Source organism: Scyliorhinus torazame, chromosome 12, assembly GCF_047496885.1.
Source record: "Scyliorhinus torazame isolate Kashiwa2021f chromosome 12, sScyTor2.1, whole genome shotgun sequence".
Taxonomy (NCBI): Eukaryota; Metazoa; Chordata; class Chondrichthyes; order Carcharhiniformes; family Scyliorhinidae; genus Scyliorhinus; species Scyliorhinus torazame.
Window position 1 is genome coordinate 156,492,214 of NC_092718.1, and position 19,120 is coordinate 156,511,333.

Here is a 19,120-nt window from a genome sequence, read left to right on the forward strand (position 1 = left end):
ATGGACTTCCGCTGGCAGCCATGGAGTGAGTAGTTGCATAGAGGGTGGCTTCTGCCTGGAGGCATTGGTTTTGGTCCCATTTACCCGAATTTCAGTGGATTGTGGTGGAAAAGTTGTCCGGAGAGTGTAGGAGGATTCAGTTCTCCCTGGATGGGCATGTCTATGGGGCATCAAACTCAACAGAAGACAGTGAGAGCCCTGACTAAAGGGTTGGAGGAGACTCATGGCGTAGTATCAATTGGAAAATGACAGAGGGGTAAGGTTCATCGTCGACTAGAAAGCTGCCAATGGAGCAGCTGATGAGCTTCATTGAGGACCTGGTTGAAGGTGATTGAGGGGACATGGCATCTCTCCGTGGGACCTTGGAGCGGGGGGCGAAGCGCCCGTAAGTGCAGGGGACAACAATCCAAGAGGTGGAGAAGGTGATGTCCGACCAGAGTGACCATATTATGTAGCTGGAATCAGAGATGGCAATCCTGGGGGACATGTGCAAAATGCTGCAAGCAAAGGTGGAGGACCAGGAAAACAGGTCCCAACAGCAAAATCTTCGGATTGTGGGCCTAACGAAGGGAGTGGAGGGAACCAGTGCAACGGGCTACGTCGTGAACATGCTGATGAGGTTGGTGGACGAGAAGGTGCTGGATAAAGCCCCAGAGGTAGATCGGGCACATAGGTTCCTGAGGCAGAGGGTGGGCCATCACAGGCAGTGATTGTGCGGATGCACAAGTTCCAAGACAAGGAAAAGATCCTGAGGTGGACTTCCGGTGGCGGCCATGGTGTGAGTGGTCGCACATTTGGTAGCTCCCTCTCGTGGCGGTTTTTTTGGACTTTTCCTCGGTTAAGGGGTAGATGTGTGGAGGAAAAAAGGTGCAGGAGTGCTGGTAGGAAAGAGTGACCCACCAGTGCATGGAGTCGAGGACGTCGCAAAAGAGGGGAACAGATAGCAAAAGCTGGTGCGGTGCCTGCAACACACATGGAGTTGGCGGAGCGTCAGGGAGCGACCCTGCCGGCTCTGTGGTCAACGGAGCAGCTGGTGGGCTTCCTGAATGGGAAGTTCACCCAGCAACGAAAGGAGAATCTGAGGACCTGGCTAGCACGGTGGACTCGATTAAGGTGGTGATCGGCTGCGTGAAGACGAGGCTGGGGGCCCAGGGTCAGGTTATCCAGAAGATGGAGGAGGTGGCGGGGTATAGGAGGAGCAGCTCGCCTCAGTGACAGCGGAAATTGGGTTGATGCGGGATCAGCAGATGTGGCTGCAAGAGAAAGTTGAGGACCTGGAGAACTGGTCGCGCAGGCAGATCTTAAAATTGTGGTCCTGCCAGAGGGAAGCGAGGGAGCAGACACCGGCGCGTATGTGGGAATGATGTTCGAGAAGCTGATGGGAGAGGGAGCATTCGCACGACCTCTGGAAGTGGATCGAGGCACAGGGTGCTAATTAGGAAGCCACAGGGGAACGGGTTGCCGAGAGCGATGGTGGTGTGATTGCACCGATTCCTGGACAGGGAGCGGATCTTGAGGTGCGCCAGGCAGACGAGGCACTGCATTTGGGAGGGCAGTGAAATTTGCGTGTACCAGGACCTGAGTGCAGAGCTGGCCAAGAGGAGAGAGAGCTTTAATAAGGACAAGACGGCCTTCTTCAAGAAGGGGTGAAGTTCAGGATGCTCTACCTGGCGCATTTGTGGGTAACCTATGAAGGCCGGGATCTGTTCTTTGGGATGCCGGAGGAGGCGACGGAGTTTGTCAGAGACAATGGACTGGCAGGAGAAGAAGGACATTGAACTTTGGTGGAGATGCTTTTGTGCTGTGTTTCTGGGGCTGGGGTGAGTCACTGTTATACTGTGTTTGGGGTCATTGTTTTGCTCTGTGTTTGTTTCTGTTATTTGGTGGGGGATGTGGGGGTTGTTCTCTTCGATTGGCCTTGGGTGGGGTTGTTTTGTTTGTACTAGCAGGATGGTCGAGCGGGGGGGAGAATCAGTGAGGGGTAGGATGTGAGGCGCAATGGGCGGGGGCTTCCATGCTAGCTGGGTGGGCTAGTTCACGGAAACACAGTGTGGAGCGAGCAGGTGGCTCGTGGGGGGATGGGGATCGGGGTTGTGCTGGGGGCTTGGCAGGTGGGGGGGAAGGGGGTGAACTACTGACAGGGGAAGGGCTTCGAAAAAGTGGTAGGAGGAGGACCAATGACTGTGGGCGCCTGAGTATTTCACTTGGGATTGGATTCTAAAACATGAGGGGGGGCAATTTTGATCAACAAGTGAGTGGCGTTTAAGTAGGAAGTATAGTGGCTGACTCTGGAGGGACGTATATTATGGTGAGTGGGAAATTGGAGGGGATGCAGGTGGTATTAGTGAATATCCATGGCCCGAACTGGGATGATGTCAAATTTATGAGGCGGTTATTGGGCAGGATCCTCAATTTGGTCCCGCATCGGCTAGTTATCGGAGGGTGCGGAATTTTAATACGGTTGTGGATCCGAGACTGGATCGGCTGAGTTTGAGGTCGGGGAGGGTGTCGACAGCAGCGAAGGAGCTAAGGGAGTTCATGGAGCACATGGCGGGGGCAGCGCTCGCAATGGAGATTGGACTTGGGTTTTTTGGCGAAGGAAGAAGTGTGTGAGCGGGTGAGGAAAGCTACCCGGGGATATGTGGAGATTAATGACATGGGGGAGGTCTTGGCAGTTACGATATGGGAGGCACTGAAGGCAGTGGTCAGGGGGGAGTTTATATTGATTCGGGCACATAGGGAGAAGGCGGAGTGGGAGGAGATAGAAAGGCTAGTGGAAGAAATCCTGCTGGTGGATAGGAGGTATGTGGATGCCCCAGAGGCAGGGCTGCTAAAGGAGCAGCAGAAGCTGCAGATGGAGTTTGGGCTACTATCTACAGGAAAGGCGGTGGAACAGTTGAGAAGGGTGAGAGGGACGGTGTATGAGTATGGGGAGAAGGCAAGCAGGAGGCTAGCGCACCAGTTGAGGAAGCAGGAGGCTGCGAGGGAGATCGGGAAAGTGAAGGACGCGGGTGGGAATGGGGTGGTTAGGGACTTTTACAGCAAATTGTATTAGTCGTAACCCCCAGCCAGGGCGGAGGCGATGAAAAGTGGTTTCTAGAGGGGTTGGAGTTCCTGAAGGTGGATGAGGAGCTGGTGGAGAGCTTGGGGGCCCCAATTGGGCTGGCAAAAGTGGTGCAAAGCTGGGGGTGATGCAAACGGGCTAGTCCCCGGGTCCAGAGAGGCACCTGGTGGAATTTTATAAGAAGTTTCTGGGGTACTGGTGCCGCTGCTGGTAAGGTCTTTTAACAAGGCAAGGGAGCTGGGAGTGCTCCCCCCGATGTTGTAGCAGGCTTCGATCTCCCTCGTTTTGAAGCAGGAAAAGGACCCGGAACAATGTGTATCATACAGACTGAGTTTCCTGCTAAATGTAGATGTCAGACCATTGGCCAAGATCTTGGCCCCGAGAATAGAGAATTGTGTGCCAGGGGTGATAGGGGAGGACCAGACGGATCCGTGAAGGGGTGGTATCTGATGACTAACATCAGGTGGCTACTCAATGTGATCATGATGCCTCCAGAGGGACGAGAGGTAGAGGTAGTGGTCGCCATGGACGCAGAGAAGGCCTTTGATCGGGTGGAGTGGGAATCTTTGTGGGAGGTCCTGGGGCCGTTTGGATTTGGGCAGGTTGTGGACTGGGTCCGGGTGTTATATGGCACCGGTGGCGAGTGTGCGGACGAACCGGGTGAGTTCAGATTATTTCAAGCTGCACCGGGGAATATGGCAGGGGTGCCCACTTTCCCCACTGCTGTTTGCCCTGGCTATAGAGCCATTGGCGATGGCATGAGAACGTCGGGAGTCTGGCGGGGGATAGTTGTGGGGGGGGAGGGGGAGAGCACAGAGTCTCACTATACGCGGATGATCTACCTCTGTATATTTCAGACCCGCGGGGGGGATTGGATGAATTATGGGGGTATTAGAGGAATTGGGTCAGTTTTTGGGGTATAAATTCAATGTGGGCAAGAACAATGTCTTCGATTCAGGCAAGGGGACAGGAGAAGTGATTGGGGGAGATGCCGTTCAAGGTGGTAGGGGGGAGCTTTCGGGATCTGGGTATCCGGTGGCGTGGGAGTGGGAGCAGCTGCACAAGCTGAATCTGGCTCGGTTAGTAGAACAGCTGAGGGGGACGTTCGGAGGTGGGATGCGCTCCCGCAGTCGAGGGGGACGTTCGGAGGTGGGATGCGCTCCCGCTGTCATTGGCAGGGAGGGTGCAGACAGTGAAGATGACAGTGATCCCAAGGTTCCTGTTCATCTTTTAGAGTCTGCCAATTTTTATTCCCAAGGCGTTCTTTAGAAAAGTGATTGCGATGATCTTTGGGTTTGTGTGTGCGGGTAAAACCCCGTGGGTGAAGAAGGTGCTGCTTGAGTGGGGTCAAGGGGGGGCAGGTGAGGGGGGGGGGGCTGGCCCTTCCGAACTTTATAAATTATTATTGGGCAGCAAATATAGCGATGGTCAGGAGTGGGTAGTGGAGGAAGGTTCAGTTTGGGAGCGGGTGGAGGCAGCCTTATGTAGGGGCACGGGTTTAGGGGCACTGTTAACGACACCTCTCCTGCTTTCGCTGGCCAGGTGCTCCACAAGCCCGGTAGTCGTGGCTGCCCTGAGGGTGTGGGGACAGTGGCGGCAGCACATGGATGTGGGCACCGATATGTGGTAACCACCGGGTTGCTCCGGGTGAGCTGGATGGGGAGTTCTGGAGGTTGCAGCGGGCGAGGATCGAGAGATTTGGAGATCACTTTATTGATGAAGGCTTCCCGAGCTTGGAGGAGTTGGAGGAGTTTCAGCTGCCAGGTGGGAATGGGCTCTGGTATCTGCAGATGAGAGACTTTGTGTGGAGGCAGGTTTTGACCCTCCAGCACCTGCTGCCCTTGGGGCTACAGGATAAGGTGGTGTTGAGAGGAGGAGTAGGGGAGGGGAAGGTTTCAGAGATCTTAATGGAACTGATGGAGTGGGAAGGAGCCCCGATAGGGAAGGTGAATCAAAAGTGGGAAGAAGAGCTGGGTGTGGAGTTGGAGGCCGGATTATGGCAGGAGGCCCTGAGGTGAGTCAATGCATCCTCTTTGTGTGCCAGGCTCAGCACGATACAATTCAAGGTGGTTCACAGGGTGCACATGACGGTGGCCTGGATGAGCAGGTTCTTTAAAGGAGGTCCTCTTTATGTAAGCCATGTTGGCTGGGGTTTGTTATTGTGTGGGTGTGTTGTCCATCTAGTTTTGTTCCTTTTGATACCTGGTGATTAAAATTGTTTAATTTATAAATGCCTTCATAAAATATTTTCTAAAAAGATTCTGAGGTGTCCAGAGCACAGCGGGATTGCGATTCGGAAAGACACTGAATCCGGATTTATCAGGACATTGGTGCTGGCCTAGCCAAGAGACAGGCAGGGTTCAACAAGGCCAAGGCTGTGTTGTACAGCTTCCATATTTGGTTTAGGGTGTTGTACCCAGCCAACCTTTGGGTCACTTTTGAGGGCCGGGAATATTATTTTGGGGCACTGGTGGAGGCAAATGACTTTATTAAGGAACATAAGCTGGGGAGGGCTGAAGGGGGAACATGGGTGGAAGTTCTGTTTCTGTGAAATGTTGTCACCTGTTTTTGTTTGCCGATTGGGAAAGGCTGTTATGGGGATGGTTGCACCCCCGTTTTTTTGTAATTTTGTATTGAAGTCAAACTGCTGATTTTTTTGTTCTGGGGGTCCTCCGGTGTTCGGGTTTCATGTTTAATTGTATTGCACTCTGTTTGTTATGCTCTGTACAGTTCATGAGGGGTTTTAAGGTGTCAGGGTGGGGTGGCAGGGCAGGTAGGTTCTGCATGGGGGCCATTTTGGGGTGATGTTTCTTGCACTGTGTTGGGTGCGGGTTACTGGGGGAGGGGCCAAGGAGGAAGGCTAGAGAGAAGCAATAGGGGGTGTAGGAGAGAGGGGGGATGGGTAGAGGGGTTGGTGAAGGTGGGTCTTTGGATTAGGGCCTTCAGGTGGGAGTCGCCACACTAGCAGAAAATGCTAGTGAATGGAAGTGAAGTGGGGGGCGACTGTGGTTAGCCTGGATGAGGGGAAGGGGGTCGGGAATTGAGAGGGGAAGGGGGTCGGGAATTGAGAGGGGAGAGGACAGGGGAGTTTTTTGAAAAGGGGTTGAGGGAGGAGAGGAGGCGATGCGGCCAATATGTAGGGTGAGATTCAGCAATGATGGGGAGGAGGGACCATCTTGGGTGGGTCCAATTAAGAGAGGGGCTTGGGGGGCCGAAGTCCAAGGGTGACGATGGCGGACTCTAGAGTGGAGGGTAGACGGAAAGCTCCAGTTAGAGTCGTGTTATGGAATGTCCGTGGGCTGAATGGGCCGGTTAAGCGGTGCAGGGTGTTCGCGCACTTAAAAAGTTTGAGAGCAGAGGTGATTTTCCTGCAAGATATGCATCCCTGGGTGAAAGGTCAGATGAGGCTGAGGAAAAGGTGTGTGGTGCAAGTGTTCCACTCAGGATTTGACTCAAGTTGAGGGGAGTCGCCATACTGTTAAATAGGAAAATGGGGCTTTGGGGGTTGGGGAGGTCCGGCACCTGGGGGGGGCGGGGGGAGAGGTTTGTGAGTGGGGTGCGCGTGGGGATTCCAGTGGTATTGGTGAGTATATATCGACCTAATTGGGATGACACTGGATTCATGAAGAGGCTATTAGGAATGATTCTGGACTTGGACTCTCACCAGCTGATTATGGGGGGGCGTATTTTAATTGTGTACTGGAGCCGAGGGTAGGTCGACCCCTAAATCGATGGGTTGGTTGAGAATGGCGCGAGAGAGGAAAAAGAACAGCGTCCACCCTGGAGAATGGACATGGGATTATTGGCAGATGAGGGGGTGTGTTTAAGGGTGAGGGGGTGTATTGAAAGGTACTTGGAACTCAATGATAATGGGGAGGTCCAGGTGGGAGTGGTCTGAGGGGCACTGAAGGCAGTGGTTAGAGGGTAGCTGATATCTATCAGGGCACATAAAGGAAAGCAGGAGAGTAGGGAACGGGAGCGGTTGTTGAAAGAACTTCTGAGGGTGGACAGACAATATGCGGAGGCACCGGAGGAGGGACTGTACAGGGAAAGGCAAAGGTTACATGTAGAATTTGACTTGTTGACTACGGGTAATGCAGAGGCACAATGGAGGAAGGCACAGGGTGTACAGTACGAATATGGGGAGAAGGCGAGCAGGTTGCTGGCCCACCAACTGAGGAAAAGGGGAGCAGCGAGGGAGATAGTGGGGGTGAGAGATGAGGAGGGAGAGATGGAGCGGGGAGCGGAGAGAGTGAATGGAGTGTTCAAGGCATTTTATGAAAGATTATATGAAGCTCAGCCCCCGGATGGGAAGGAGAGAATGATGTGCTTTCTGGATCAGCTGGAATTCCCTAAGGTGGAGGAGCAGGAGAGGGCGGGACTGGGAGCACAGATTGAGACGGAGGAAGTAGTGAAAGGGATTGGGAGCATGCAGGCGGGGAAGGCCCCGGGACCAGACGGATTCCCAGTTGAATTCTATAGGAAATATATGGACTTGCTGGCCCCGCTACTGATGAGAACCTTTAATGAGGCGAGGGAAAGGGGGCAGCTGCCCCCGACTATGTCAGAGGCAACGATATCGCTCCTCCTAAAGAAGGAAAAAGACCCGCTGCAATGCGGGTCCTATAGGCCTATTTCCCTCCTGAATGTGGACGCTAAGATTCTGGTCAAGGTAATGGCAACGAGGATAGAGGATTGTGTCCCGGGGGTGGTTCATGAGGACCAAACTGGGTTTGTGAAGGGGAGACAGCTGAATACAAATATACAGAGGCTGCAAGGGGTAATGATGATGCCCCCACCAGAGGGGGAAGCGGAGATAGTGGTGGCGATGGATGCCGAGAAAGCATTTGATAGAGTGGAGTGGGATTATTTGTGGGAGGTGCTGAGGAGATTTGGCTTTGGAGATGGGTATATCAGATGGGTACAGAAAAGTGAGAGGCAGAGAGATCAGGGGTCAGAATCAAACAGGGCCACAGTAAAAAAATAATGGGACAAGGAATCTTGAAAAAAAACCTCTTAAGGTTTTGTGCCTTGATGCATGGAGCATTCATGATCAAGTGGATGAATTAATCATGCATCCATTACATAGTGCATAGATGTGGAGATGCCGGCGTTGGACTGGGGTGAGCACAGTGCTCACCCCAGTCCAACGCCGGCATCTCCACATCATGGCTACCATCGACACTAAAAACTGCCAGCTCATAGTGGAGAGGAACTCCAAGATCGCGCATATAGACACTGACATTAAGTTTCTACAAAGATGCAAGAAAGCAGACAAGATCCCGAAAGGGCTATAGATCACAAACCCACTCAAATCGATCTACAACACAGACTACGCTGAGAGACTCTGCCATCGCACCTCTCTCACACTCCTCAACCATCTCGTACACCAGATGCCGCAACCTGGAAACCAAGATAGAGGCCATATTCTCAACTAGCGCTCAGGATGTAGCAGACCAGCTGCGGAACACCAATGAACCCGAACAGCAGACCGAGAGATCTGCGGAGCGGCAGCCGAAGAGGAAAGAGTTGAATTAGACCCCTCCGGAAGGCCGCTGCCCTAGACTCGACATGTATGCTCAAGCCGTAAGGAGTCGTGAGGAGCCGTCAGGAGCTCTACAGACCCACCAGGTAAGCGGTACATACTCGTGCGACTCGGCAACGTTGTCTACCTCATATGCAGCAGGAAAGGATGTCCCGAAGCGTGGTACATTGGTGAGACCATGCAGACGTTGCGACAATGGATGAACGGACATTGCGCGACAATCGCCAAGCAGGAATGTTCCCTTCCAGTCGGGGAACACTTCAGCAGTCAAGGGCATTCAGCCTCCGATCTCCAGATAAGCGTTCTCCAAGGCGGCCTTCAGGATGCGCGACAACGCAAAATCGCCGGGCAGAAACTTATAGCCAAGTTCCGCACACATGAGTACCGCCTCAACCAGGAGCTTGGATTCATGTCGCATTACATTCACCCCCCACCATCTGGCCTGGGCTTGCAAAATCCTACCAACTGTCCTGGCTTGAGACAATTCACACCTCTTGAACCTGGAGTTACCCCTATCTCTGGATCTGTAAAGACTTAATTACCTACAATGCTCGCATTCCAAGCATTGTCTTGCAGCTTTGACTTTGTCTCTGCATATGTTTCTGGAACATACCTCTTCATTCACCTGAGGAAGGAGCAGTGCTCCGAAAGCTAGTGATTTGAAACAAACCTGTTGGGCTTTAACCTGGTGTTGTAAGTAAAACTTCTTATAGTGCATAGAAAGTGATTTTTGTTTTTGAAAAATATTTTTATTCAACATTTTCAGAAAGTAAACTTAAAACACATTCCCACAACACTAGAATATATGCATAACATACCTTCTCCTGCTCTGCCAAAAAAGCATCAATGAAGTCTCTGGGCTCATTTGGGTCCCATGATTTTTTATGCTCCGTGACAATTTCCTGAACAAAATCAATGGCTTTCTTTTGATTTTCAGGTATCTTATTTTGTGGACCCGGGAGGTGACGAATAAAGGGGAACGTATTCAACAGCTGCAAAATAATGTAGGGTTTGAAATTAAATACATCCTTTTACAAAACATATATGATATTGTTGAAAATAGTGAGCACAAAAATTCGTCCCTCGATGGGCCGAATAGCCTCCTTCTGCACTGTAGATTCTATGATTATATTTACCATGAAAGCAACACAAAGTGGAATTATTTCCCCCAGGTCCAAACTTATATCTTAACAAATAATAATCGTCACTACAACAGGATAAGATACTGTCACTATAACAGGATAACACTACAACAAGAGCCACCTATAACTTCCCCATCTAGCCAAAAACTTGGTAAACCGTTTAAAGAGGACCTGTTTTCTTTAAAAAAAGCACAAGAAGAGACAACTACAAAAGATGGCTACTACCAGTCACCTGATATCTGGTGGTTTAAGTTAACCACTTTTATGGAAAATTCCCATATGGATTGCACTGCAGACCTGCGCTGACCTGATGGATTGTATTTTTAAACTAGGATTTGTCAAGGTCCACTTCAAAACAAACCCTTGAAATGCAAAGCTCTGGACTTTAATAATGGTAATTCTTGAAGATAATGGCGCTGCTAACTAACCAGATACACAAAACCCTGTGTGGGGGACAAAGTAGCCCCATCTTCTGTTAGTTTCTACTATATTGAAATGTGTTAAAGGTTTCAGAGATAAAAGATCAAACTTGCGCTATGACAGTGACTGCAAGACATGATGATCAAATTCATTAATGGAATGTCCAGACAGAAGGTTTTAGAACTGGTTTTGCCAAGCCAGAAACGGAGAGAAGTCATCAAAGTCATCTGGAAAAAAGTACTAGACGAGGCAGTAAGGAATCTCTTTCACTCTCTCTCAGAAGCTAATCTTGACTCCAACTAAGTGCAGTTACCTAAACTTCAATTCAACTCCAATATTTTAAAGGAAAAAGCTAACTGCAAATGGCCACAATGTTCAACAATCTATGTGTATTAAGCCGCATGAGACTTAGGTGATTGGAGTAATCAGTCTCACCATGAGTCTCACAGAATATGAGATCCCCCACTGGGGGGATGGGGAGCCCAAGGATATTCATGATTGAAGATCTGTATAAAATCGGCCAGGCATGGAAGCAACAGAGCAGATCCGGCTGGGATCTGATTTATATGGTAAATATAATTGCTTTGCAACAAACCAAGTTTTCTTTTGACCAACTTGGTTCGGATTCTTTTGTGGCCTACTAAACTAAGCTTCAAGGGCAAACAAAGGACGTAATTGTATATACTTTTATCTGTTATTCGGACTCTAACCTTTCTTTCTTCTGAGATCTGTGAATGTCACAGTGTCTTTAATTAGAGTGGGGATAGTAAATTGTTCCTTCAAAGCAATCCAAAACTTCAAAGGGTTTTTTGGGGCCTATAAATCCCAACGTGGAAAAAATGTCCACATTTAATGCCAGTGCCATTCTAGAAGAGAGGGAAGTTACTTTTGAGGATTTAAAATGCCTGCCTCTTGCAGAGTTAAAAAGCACACATTTCTAGAATTTTGCCCAAAAGCTAGAGAGTGCAGAATTTTAAAAAGAGTGACCAAATATCTAGAGGTGAAAATTGAAAGCACCGAAACGGATCAATTAGCGGCAGCGAAATTAAGATGGAAGTGGCGGTAATTGGAATTGGAATAACAGAGGGAAAGAGTGAGAATTTCAGGAAAGGTAAACAGAGAGAGAAGCAGGAAAGGAAATGGAGAGAAGAGGGATAATTCCTAGAAAGGGAAAGAGAAAAGAAAAGGGAGTTTTAATTTCACAAAAGGGGGCCGAGGGATTTCACTGAGTCCCTTGAAGATACCCCGAGCTCAGGCTTCAGGGCTGAGACATTGAAGTTTGGCCATTTAATCCCTCAGTTTGATGGAGCAGGAGTGAACACTTCCTTTATCTCTTTCAACCAGTTGGCACAGCAGTTAAACTAGCCAGCCCAACACTGGCCTCTGCTGCTGCAAAGTAAGTTTTCACAAGGTTTTGTGTAATGTCCCCTCGTACCCCTTTAGTCCAGGTATCATTTTTGTAAAATTACATTGCACGCCCTCCAAGGCCAAAATATACTTCCTAAGGTGTGCTGCCCAGAACTGCTCACTGTGCTCCAAGTGGGGTCTAACCAGGGTTTTGTATAGCTGCAGCATTACTTCTGTGTCTTTATACTCCAATCCTTCAGAAATAAAGGCTAGCATTCCATTAACCTTTTTGATTATTTTCTGTACTTGTTTGGGGCATTTTAAAGATCTATGTACCTGAACCCCCAAGTCTCTTTGGACATCCACTGTACTTAACCTCTTCCTATTCAGAAAGTACTCTGCTCTGCACCTTTTTGGTCAAAAATGTATAACCTCACACTTGTTTACATTGAATTCCATCTGTCACAATTGTACCCCTTCACCTAGTCTGTCAATATCTCCTTGCAATTTTGTGCTATCATCTAGACTATCTACAATGCCGCCTAACCTTTGTATCATCAGCAAATTTGGATATGTGACTTTCTATGCCATCATCCAAGCTGTCAATGAATAATGTGAATAATTGAGGCCCCAACTTAGATCCCTGTGGTACACCGCTAGTCGCAACCTGCAAATTAGAGTATTTACCCATTATCCCCACTCTCTGTCGCCTGCCACTCAACCAATTTCCCAACCATATCAATAATTTACCCTCATCTCCGTGGGCTGCCACCTTAGTTAATACTCTCTTAAATGGAACTTTGTCAAATGTCTTTTGGAAGTCCAGGTGAATACTCATCCATAGATATTCCCCGAACCACTACCTTGGTCATCTGTTCAAAAAATTCAATGAGATTTGTCAGGCATGACCTTCCCTTCACAAATGCATGCCAGCTCTCCCTGAGAGCTTCATGCTCCCTCAGAACAAAATAGCATGAAGATAGGGCCAGGAAGGAGCAATGGTGTATTGTCGCTGGACAGGTCCCTGGTTCAAATCCACAGATGGTGAAATTTGAATTCAGTCAAAATCTGGAATTAAAAGTCCAATGATGGCCGTTAAACCATTGCTGATTGTTGTAAGAACCCATCTGGTTCACCAATGTCCCTAAGAGAAGGAAACCTGCTGTCCTTACCTGGTCTGGCCTACATGTGACTCCACGGTCCAGCAATGGGAACATAGAAACATTCAGCCCATCGACCTGGTTCTATCATTCAATATGATAATTGCTGATAAAATACGGTGTGGTTGACACTTAAATCACATAGCAAGCCACCCAGATTAAAAGCAGTGATACCCATATCCCACGAATGAATTATTTAAAAAGCATCAAATGTCTATATGGAGGATAGAGAGGCGGAGAAGTTTAGGAGGGAATTTCTGAGCTAAGGGACCAGGCAGCTGAGACACAGCAAGAGGTCAGAATTGGGAGAGCATTATAGGGAGGTCAAAGACCATTAAAGTAATGAGAAAACCAAGGTGAAAATTTTAAAATGGAGGCCTTGCCAGAGCAGCAATCAATGTTGGTCAATGAGCAAAGAGTCAGGGATGAATATTAAAAAATAAACAAATTAATGGGGTGGCAGCCCCTCAAAGGGATACTGTAACAAAAAGGAAATTTTTAAAGGATCTGAGCTAATTAAACTAATTATTCCCTATTTATAAGAAAAAAATCAATAAACAAAAATCAGAAAATAAGAGGGGGGGGGGCTGCCCCTGAAAATAAAACAAAAATTAAACCAAAATATTATTTCCGGGGGTGATGGTTCATCCCAGCCCCTACAATGCCTGCTGGTCACAGAAGGCCTCAAGCGTACCAGTGAATACGGAGTGCTCCCTCACCAGGGCCACCCGGCTGTGAACATTGCCGTGTTGAAGGGACAGGCTGGATAACCCCTTCGACCACCTGCTGCCTGGACCCATAACTTCAAAGGAAACTTAGCTAATCAAACTAAAATATAATTCCTGGGCGTGATGATGCACACCCTCTCCTGTGGCTCTCACCGCTCGAGGAAGACTGCTATCATAGAGGATGTCCTTTATTATATGTGCTCAAAGTACTGAATTAAACAATGTCCTTTACCTGTGTGCCCCAACAATATGATTAACATAGTATTAACAGTCCACCCGGCCGGTGGATAGGACATAGCCATGGATGGTGATGGTAAAGTCTGAAGGAAAAGCTGTGCATTTGCCAATTGCAGGAGCTGTATCATTGGTGAGACTTCCTTCAAAGTATCCAATTACTTTGACTGTTCTCCATACAACCTCACCAGTGTTCTCTAACACACTCTCATCTACATTGCGTTTAGATCCAATTGAACCACCAATGATTCCCAGGGCTACAATCCTAAATGATGTGTAATGGAACCAGCAAAAATGCCAAGGCAATTCTCAACCAGGAAAATCCATGATATTCTGTCAATGCTCACATCTTGGTCACTTTGCTGAGGTAACGAAAGATGATCAAGGTATCTGGGAGCAGTAAGAAGCCTGAGCGAGAGGATGGTAGGGTTGAGGTACTGATGAAAAACTGTGAGAATAAAGTCAGGTGAGGACATAGGAAATGTAATCACAAGCAATTTTATTGAGTTAGGCAAGATCGTTCATCACCTTCAATCCAGGTAATGACAATGTTTCATCAAACCTTTCCCTCCTATCATTGACAAATGTAACCCAACTTTATCTTTGAATCATTTGAGATTGGCACTGATGTTCAGAACCCTATAAAACCCACATTTATTAATTATCCAATGAATCTGTCTTACCTGACCCCAAAATGTAGCTTCCAATACAAAGCTTTCATCAAGCATGTGTAAAAGAGCGAGGAATTTTTTATCTTTATATTCAAAACGTTCTCCAAAGACAGTTGAACAGATAATATTCGAAGTTGCACAGGTTAGAATGAAATTTGGATCAAAAGGAAGTCCTGTATAAAAGATAATGAATTATAATATTTTTCTAAGAGATGACCCTGGTAATAATAGACATTTTGAAACTTACATGAACAGATTTTCGTGACGGATTTAGCAGCTGACTGAAGGTTGGCTGCTCATTCCACATTTAAATCCCTCCATTCTGATCTGTTCAAATCTGGGGCCAATGCTTCCCCTTTTTGGGAACCCGGAATCTTGGTCTCCAGTCAATGCAGAACGCCGATTATCACCGCAAACCAGAGTCTCAGCTGTGTAAACTCTCCTGTTCATAAGTTCATAACATATAGGAGCACAATTAAGCCATTAGGCCATTCGAGTCTGCTCCGCCATTCTATCATGGCTGATATGTTCTTCATCTGCTACCTACAATGTTACAGACCAAGAGCTGGAATGCAAAATCAGCAAGAGTATCTCCTAACTAGAGCACATGACCTAAGAGCGGGTGTAGACAATTTAGCCTCCTGAGCCTAACACCAGAAATGTGTGATGCACGATCAATTGCACAAAGACTAAAGTTGGGTACAACTGTGGCTTTATTACAGTCAGATGCGAGGCCTCCTGCTGCAGCTGGCGAAATGGCAGGGCACGGGAGGTCATGCATATTTATACAGTTCTCCGTGGGCGGAGCCAGCCGGCAGGAGCTACCGGCGAACCTGTAGTGCAGGTCCTACCTTACATCTATTACAGTGGATCACCACATTCACCCCTGTTAAAAATGAGTCCGGCGGGGGTGACGTGAAACTATATACAATTAGTGGAATTATGTTCAGTGGTAGGGAAAGAAAAGTCCATGTTGACAGTCCGGAGTCCGTCAAAGGTTCAGCCGGTCCAGTGCTTTGGTGCTTTGTTGGGATTGGCGTAACGGTGGCGGCGAAGTCGGTGCTGGCGCTGGTGGAGGTGGCGCTGATGCTGGCCAGTCATCGGGGAACTCCGGGAGCGTGCAGAAGTCCTCTTTGTCCTCTTGTGTGGAAAAGGGGATGGGGGGGGTGGTCTGGTGGGGTCAATATTGGCGGCGCGGTGGGGGGGGGCACATTGGTGGGGGGGTGTGTTGGGGTGGAACCTGACGGTGCCAGGTCCCTGAGTGAGACAGTATCTTGGCGGCCGCCGGGGAACTCAACGTAGGCATATTGAGGGTTGGCGTGGAGCAGGTGGACCCTGTCCACCAAGGGGTCTGCCTTGGGGAGCCGGACGTGCCTCCGGAGAAGGACCGGTCCTGGAGCAGCGAGCCAAGTCGTGAGCGGCACACCGGATGTGGACTTCCTGGGGAAAGTAGAAACACGTTCATGGGGTGTGTTATTAGTGGCGGTGCACAATAGTGACCGGATGGAGTGCAGAGCGTCAGGGAGGACCTCCTGCCAGCAAGAGGCTGGGAGGCTCCTGGACCATAGGGCCAGCTGGACGGCCCTCCAAACCGTCCAATTCTCCCGTTCTACTTGCCCGTTTCCCCGGGGGTTGTAGCTGGTCGTTCTGCTGGAGACTATACCCCTGCTGAGCAGGAACTGACACAGCTCATCGCTCATGAATGAGGATCCCCTGTCACTGTGGATGTAGGTGGGGAAACCGAACAGAGCGAAGATGGTGCTGAGGGCCTTGATAACGGTGGCAGACATCATATCGGGGCATGGGATGGCGAAGGGGAATCTGGAGTACTCATCGACCACACTGAAAATGTACGTGTTATGGTCGGTGGAGAGGAGGGGCCCTTTGAAATCCACGCTGAGGCGTTCAAAGGGGTGGGAAGCCTTCACCAGACGCGCACGGTCTGGCCGGTAGAAGTGCGGCTTGCACTCCGCACAGACCTGGCAGTCCCTGGTGACTGTCCTTACTTCCTCGACGGAATAGGGCAGATTGCGAGCTTTGACCAGATGGTACAATCGGGTGACCCCCAGGCGACAAAGGCCCGGAAATGGTCCACTTGTGCGCTGGAACATGTACCTCGGGAGAGGGCGTCTGGGGGCTCGTTGAGTTTACCAGGGCGATACAAGATCTCGTTATTATAGCTGGAGAGCTCGATTCTCCACTGCAAGATTTTATCATTTTTGATTTTGCCCTGCTGTGTGTTATTGAACATGAAGGCTACCGACCGTTGGTCCGTAAGGAGAATGAATCTCTTACCGGCCAGGTAATGCCTTCAATGCCGCACAGCTCAACGATAGCTTGAGCCTCCTTCTTGACGGATGAGTGTCGAAGTTCAGAGGCATGAAGGGTGCGGGAAAAGAATGCCACGGGTCTGCCTGCCTGGTTTAGAGTGGCGGCAAGGGCGACGTCTGAAGTGTCGCTTTCTACTTGGAAAGGCTTTGACTCGTCCACTGCGCGCATCCCGGCCTTGGCGATGTCTGCTCTGATGCGGGCGAAAACATGTTGTGCGTCGGCTGCAAGGGAGAATTGGGTGGACTGAATGAGTGGGCGGGCCTTGTCCGCATAGTTTGGGACCCACTGAGCATAGTAGGAAAAGAACCCCAGGCAGCGTTTGAGGGCCTTGGGGCAGTGGGGGAGGGGAAGTTCCATGAGGGGGCGCATGTGCTCGGGGTCGGGCCCGAGAAGACCATTTTGGACTACATAGCCGAGAATGGCTAACCTGGTCGTGCTGAACACACACTTCTCTTTGTTGTAGGTCAGGTTGAGAAGGGTGGCAGTACGGAGGAATTTATCGAGGTTGGCATCGTGGTTCTGCTGGTCATGGCCGCAGATGGTGACATTATCTAAGTACGGAAAGGTGGCCCGCAAACCGTACTGGTCGACCATTCGGTCCGTCTCTCTTTGGAAGACCGACACCCCATTTGTGACACCGAAAGGGGCCCTTAAGGAAGTAGTAGAGGCGACCGTCCGCCTCGAAGGCAGTGTATGGCCGGTCCGACTTCCGGATGGGCAGCTGGTGGTAGGCGGATTTCAGGTCAATTGTTGAGAAGACCCGGTACTGCGCAATCTGATTGACCATATCAGATATGCGTGGGAGGGGGTACGCGTCGAGCTGCGTGTACCGATTGATGGTCTGGCTGTAGTCCATGACCATCCTGTGTTTCTCCCCAGTTTTAACCACTACTACTTGGGCTCTCCAGGGGCTGTTGCTGGCCTCGATAATACACTCCTTAAGCAGCCGCTGGACTTCGGACCTGATAAAGGTCGTGTCCTGGGTGCTGTACCGTCTGCTCCTAGGGGCAATGAGCTTGCAATCCGCAGTTAGATTTGCAAAAAGGGAGGGGGGATCGACCTTGAGGGTCGTGAGGCCCCAAACGGTAAAGGGGGGTAAGGGCCCGCTGAATTTGAGGGTGAGGCTCTGGAGGTTGCACTGGAAGTCCAGGCCCAACAGGAGTGCAGCGCAGAGATTAGGAAGGACATAGAGGCGGAAGTTACTAAATTCTATGCCCTGGACCGTGAGGGTGACTGTACAAAAGCCTCGGATCAGGACGGAGTGGGATCCGGAGGCTAGGGAGATCCTTTGATTGGCCGGGTGGACCGTGAGGGAGCAGCGCCTTACCGTATCTGGGTGAACGAAGCTTTCGGTGCTCCCGGAGTCCAGCAGGCACGAGGTCGTGTGGCCGTTGATTTTAACAGTCGTCGACGCGGTGGCCAGGTTGTGTGGGCGAGATCGGTCCAGCGTCATCGAAGCGAGCAGCGGGTAGCCATCGGATGCTTCGGGTGGCGAGCGGGTGCGGTTCCGATGTCGAGATGTCCGGGGACCCTGTGGGGAACGAGATGGCGGCGCCCATGGTGCGCACATTGCAGGGTCGGGACAAGATGGCGGCGCCCTAGGTGCGCACATTGTGAGGTCGGGACAAGATGGCGGCGCCCATTGGTCGCACATGGACCCGGGAGGAGAAGATGGCGGCTCCCATTGTGCGTCTGGCGAGGGGGAGGGGGCGATAGCAGGCGCGATTGCAGCGCCTGCGCGGGCCTGGCACACAGCCGCCGCGAAGTGGCCCTTTTTACTGCAGGCTTTACAAACTGCAGTGCGGGCCGGGCAGTATTGGCGGGGGTGCTTCTGCTGACCGCAGAAGTAGCAGCGGGGACCCCCGGGGTGCGCGGATCGGCGTGCGGCGCAGGCGTATTGCGAAGGCAGGGCCCTGGCTGAGGTGGTCGTCGGCGGGGTCCAGGAGGGGTAGGAAGGGGTAGAAGGGTGGGCAGCGTGGCGGGAGAGATACGATTGTACGTTACGGGATAGCGCCAAAGTTTTCGTCTCCGCCAGTTCGAGCGTGGCCCCTTCCAGCAATCGTTCTCGGATGTGGTTCAACGCAATCCCCGTCATGAAAGCATCGCGCATGAGGAGATTCGCATGTTCGGCGGCCATGACGAACTGACAGTCCCAGTCCCGGTCGAGTGGAATTAGGGCCCACCAGAAGTCTTCGATGGACTCACCAAGTAGTTGTGAGCGGGTGGCAAGTACATGCCTAGCGAAGAGCGTGTTCGCCTTCTGTGTGTAGTGTTCTTTGAGGAGTTCCATCTCTTTTGTGTAATTCGTGGAGTCTTGGATCAACGGGAACACACTGGAGCTCAGTCTGGAGTACAGGACGTTTATCTTCTGAACCTCTGTTGGCGCGGGGTCCGCCGCGTTGATGTAGGACTCAAAACATGCTAGCCAGTGAGTAAAGTCTTTCCTGGCATCGGGCGTGTGAGGATCGAGCTGCTGGC

The 19,120-nt window shown here is 50.4% G+C and overlaps 1 protein-coding gene across 2 annotated transcripts in view; it reads right to left on the reverse strand.

The window, feature by feature from the left end:
- Positions 1-19,120, reverse strand: part of LOC140386679 (cytochrome P450 2D17-like) — an 82,873-nt gene that overhangs the window by 31,975 nt on the left and 31,778 nt on the right. For both annotated transcript variants that reach the window (XM_072469229.1, XM_072469228.1), the window contains exons 4-5: positions 14,324-14,484; positions 9,428-9,601 (exon numbers count right to left, since the gene is read on the reverse strand). In XM_072469229.1, the coding sequence (XP_072325330.1) occupies positions 9,428-9,601; positions 14,324-14,484 (335 nt within the window). The remainder of the gene's footprint in view (positions 1-9,427; positions 9,602-14,323; positions 14,485-19,120) is intronic.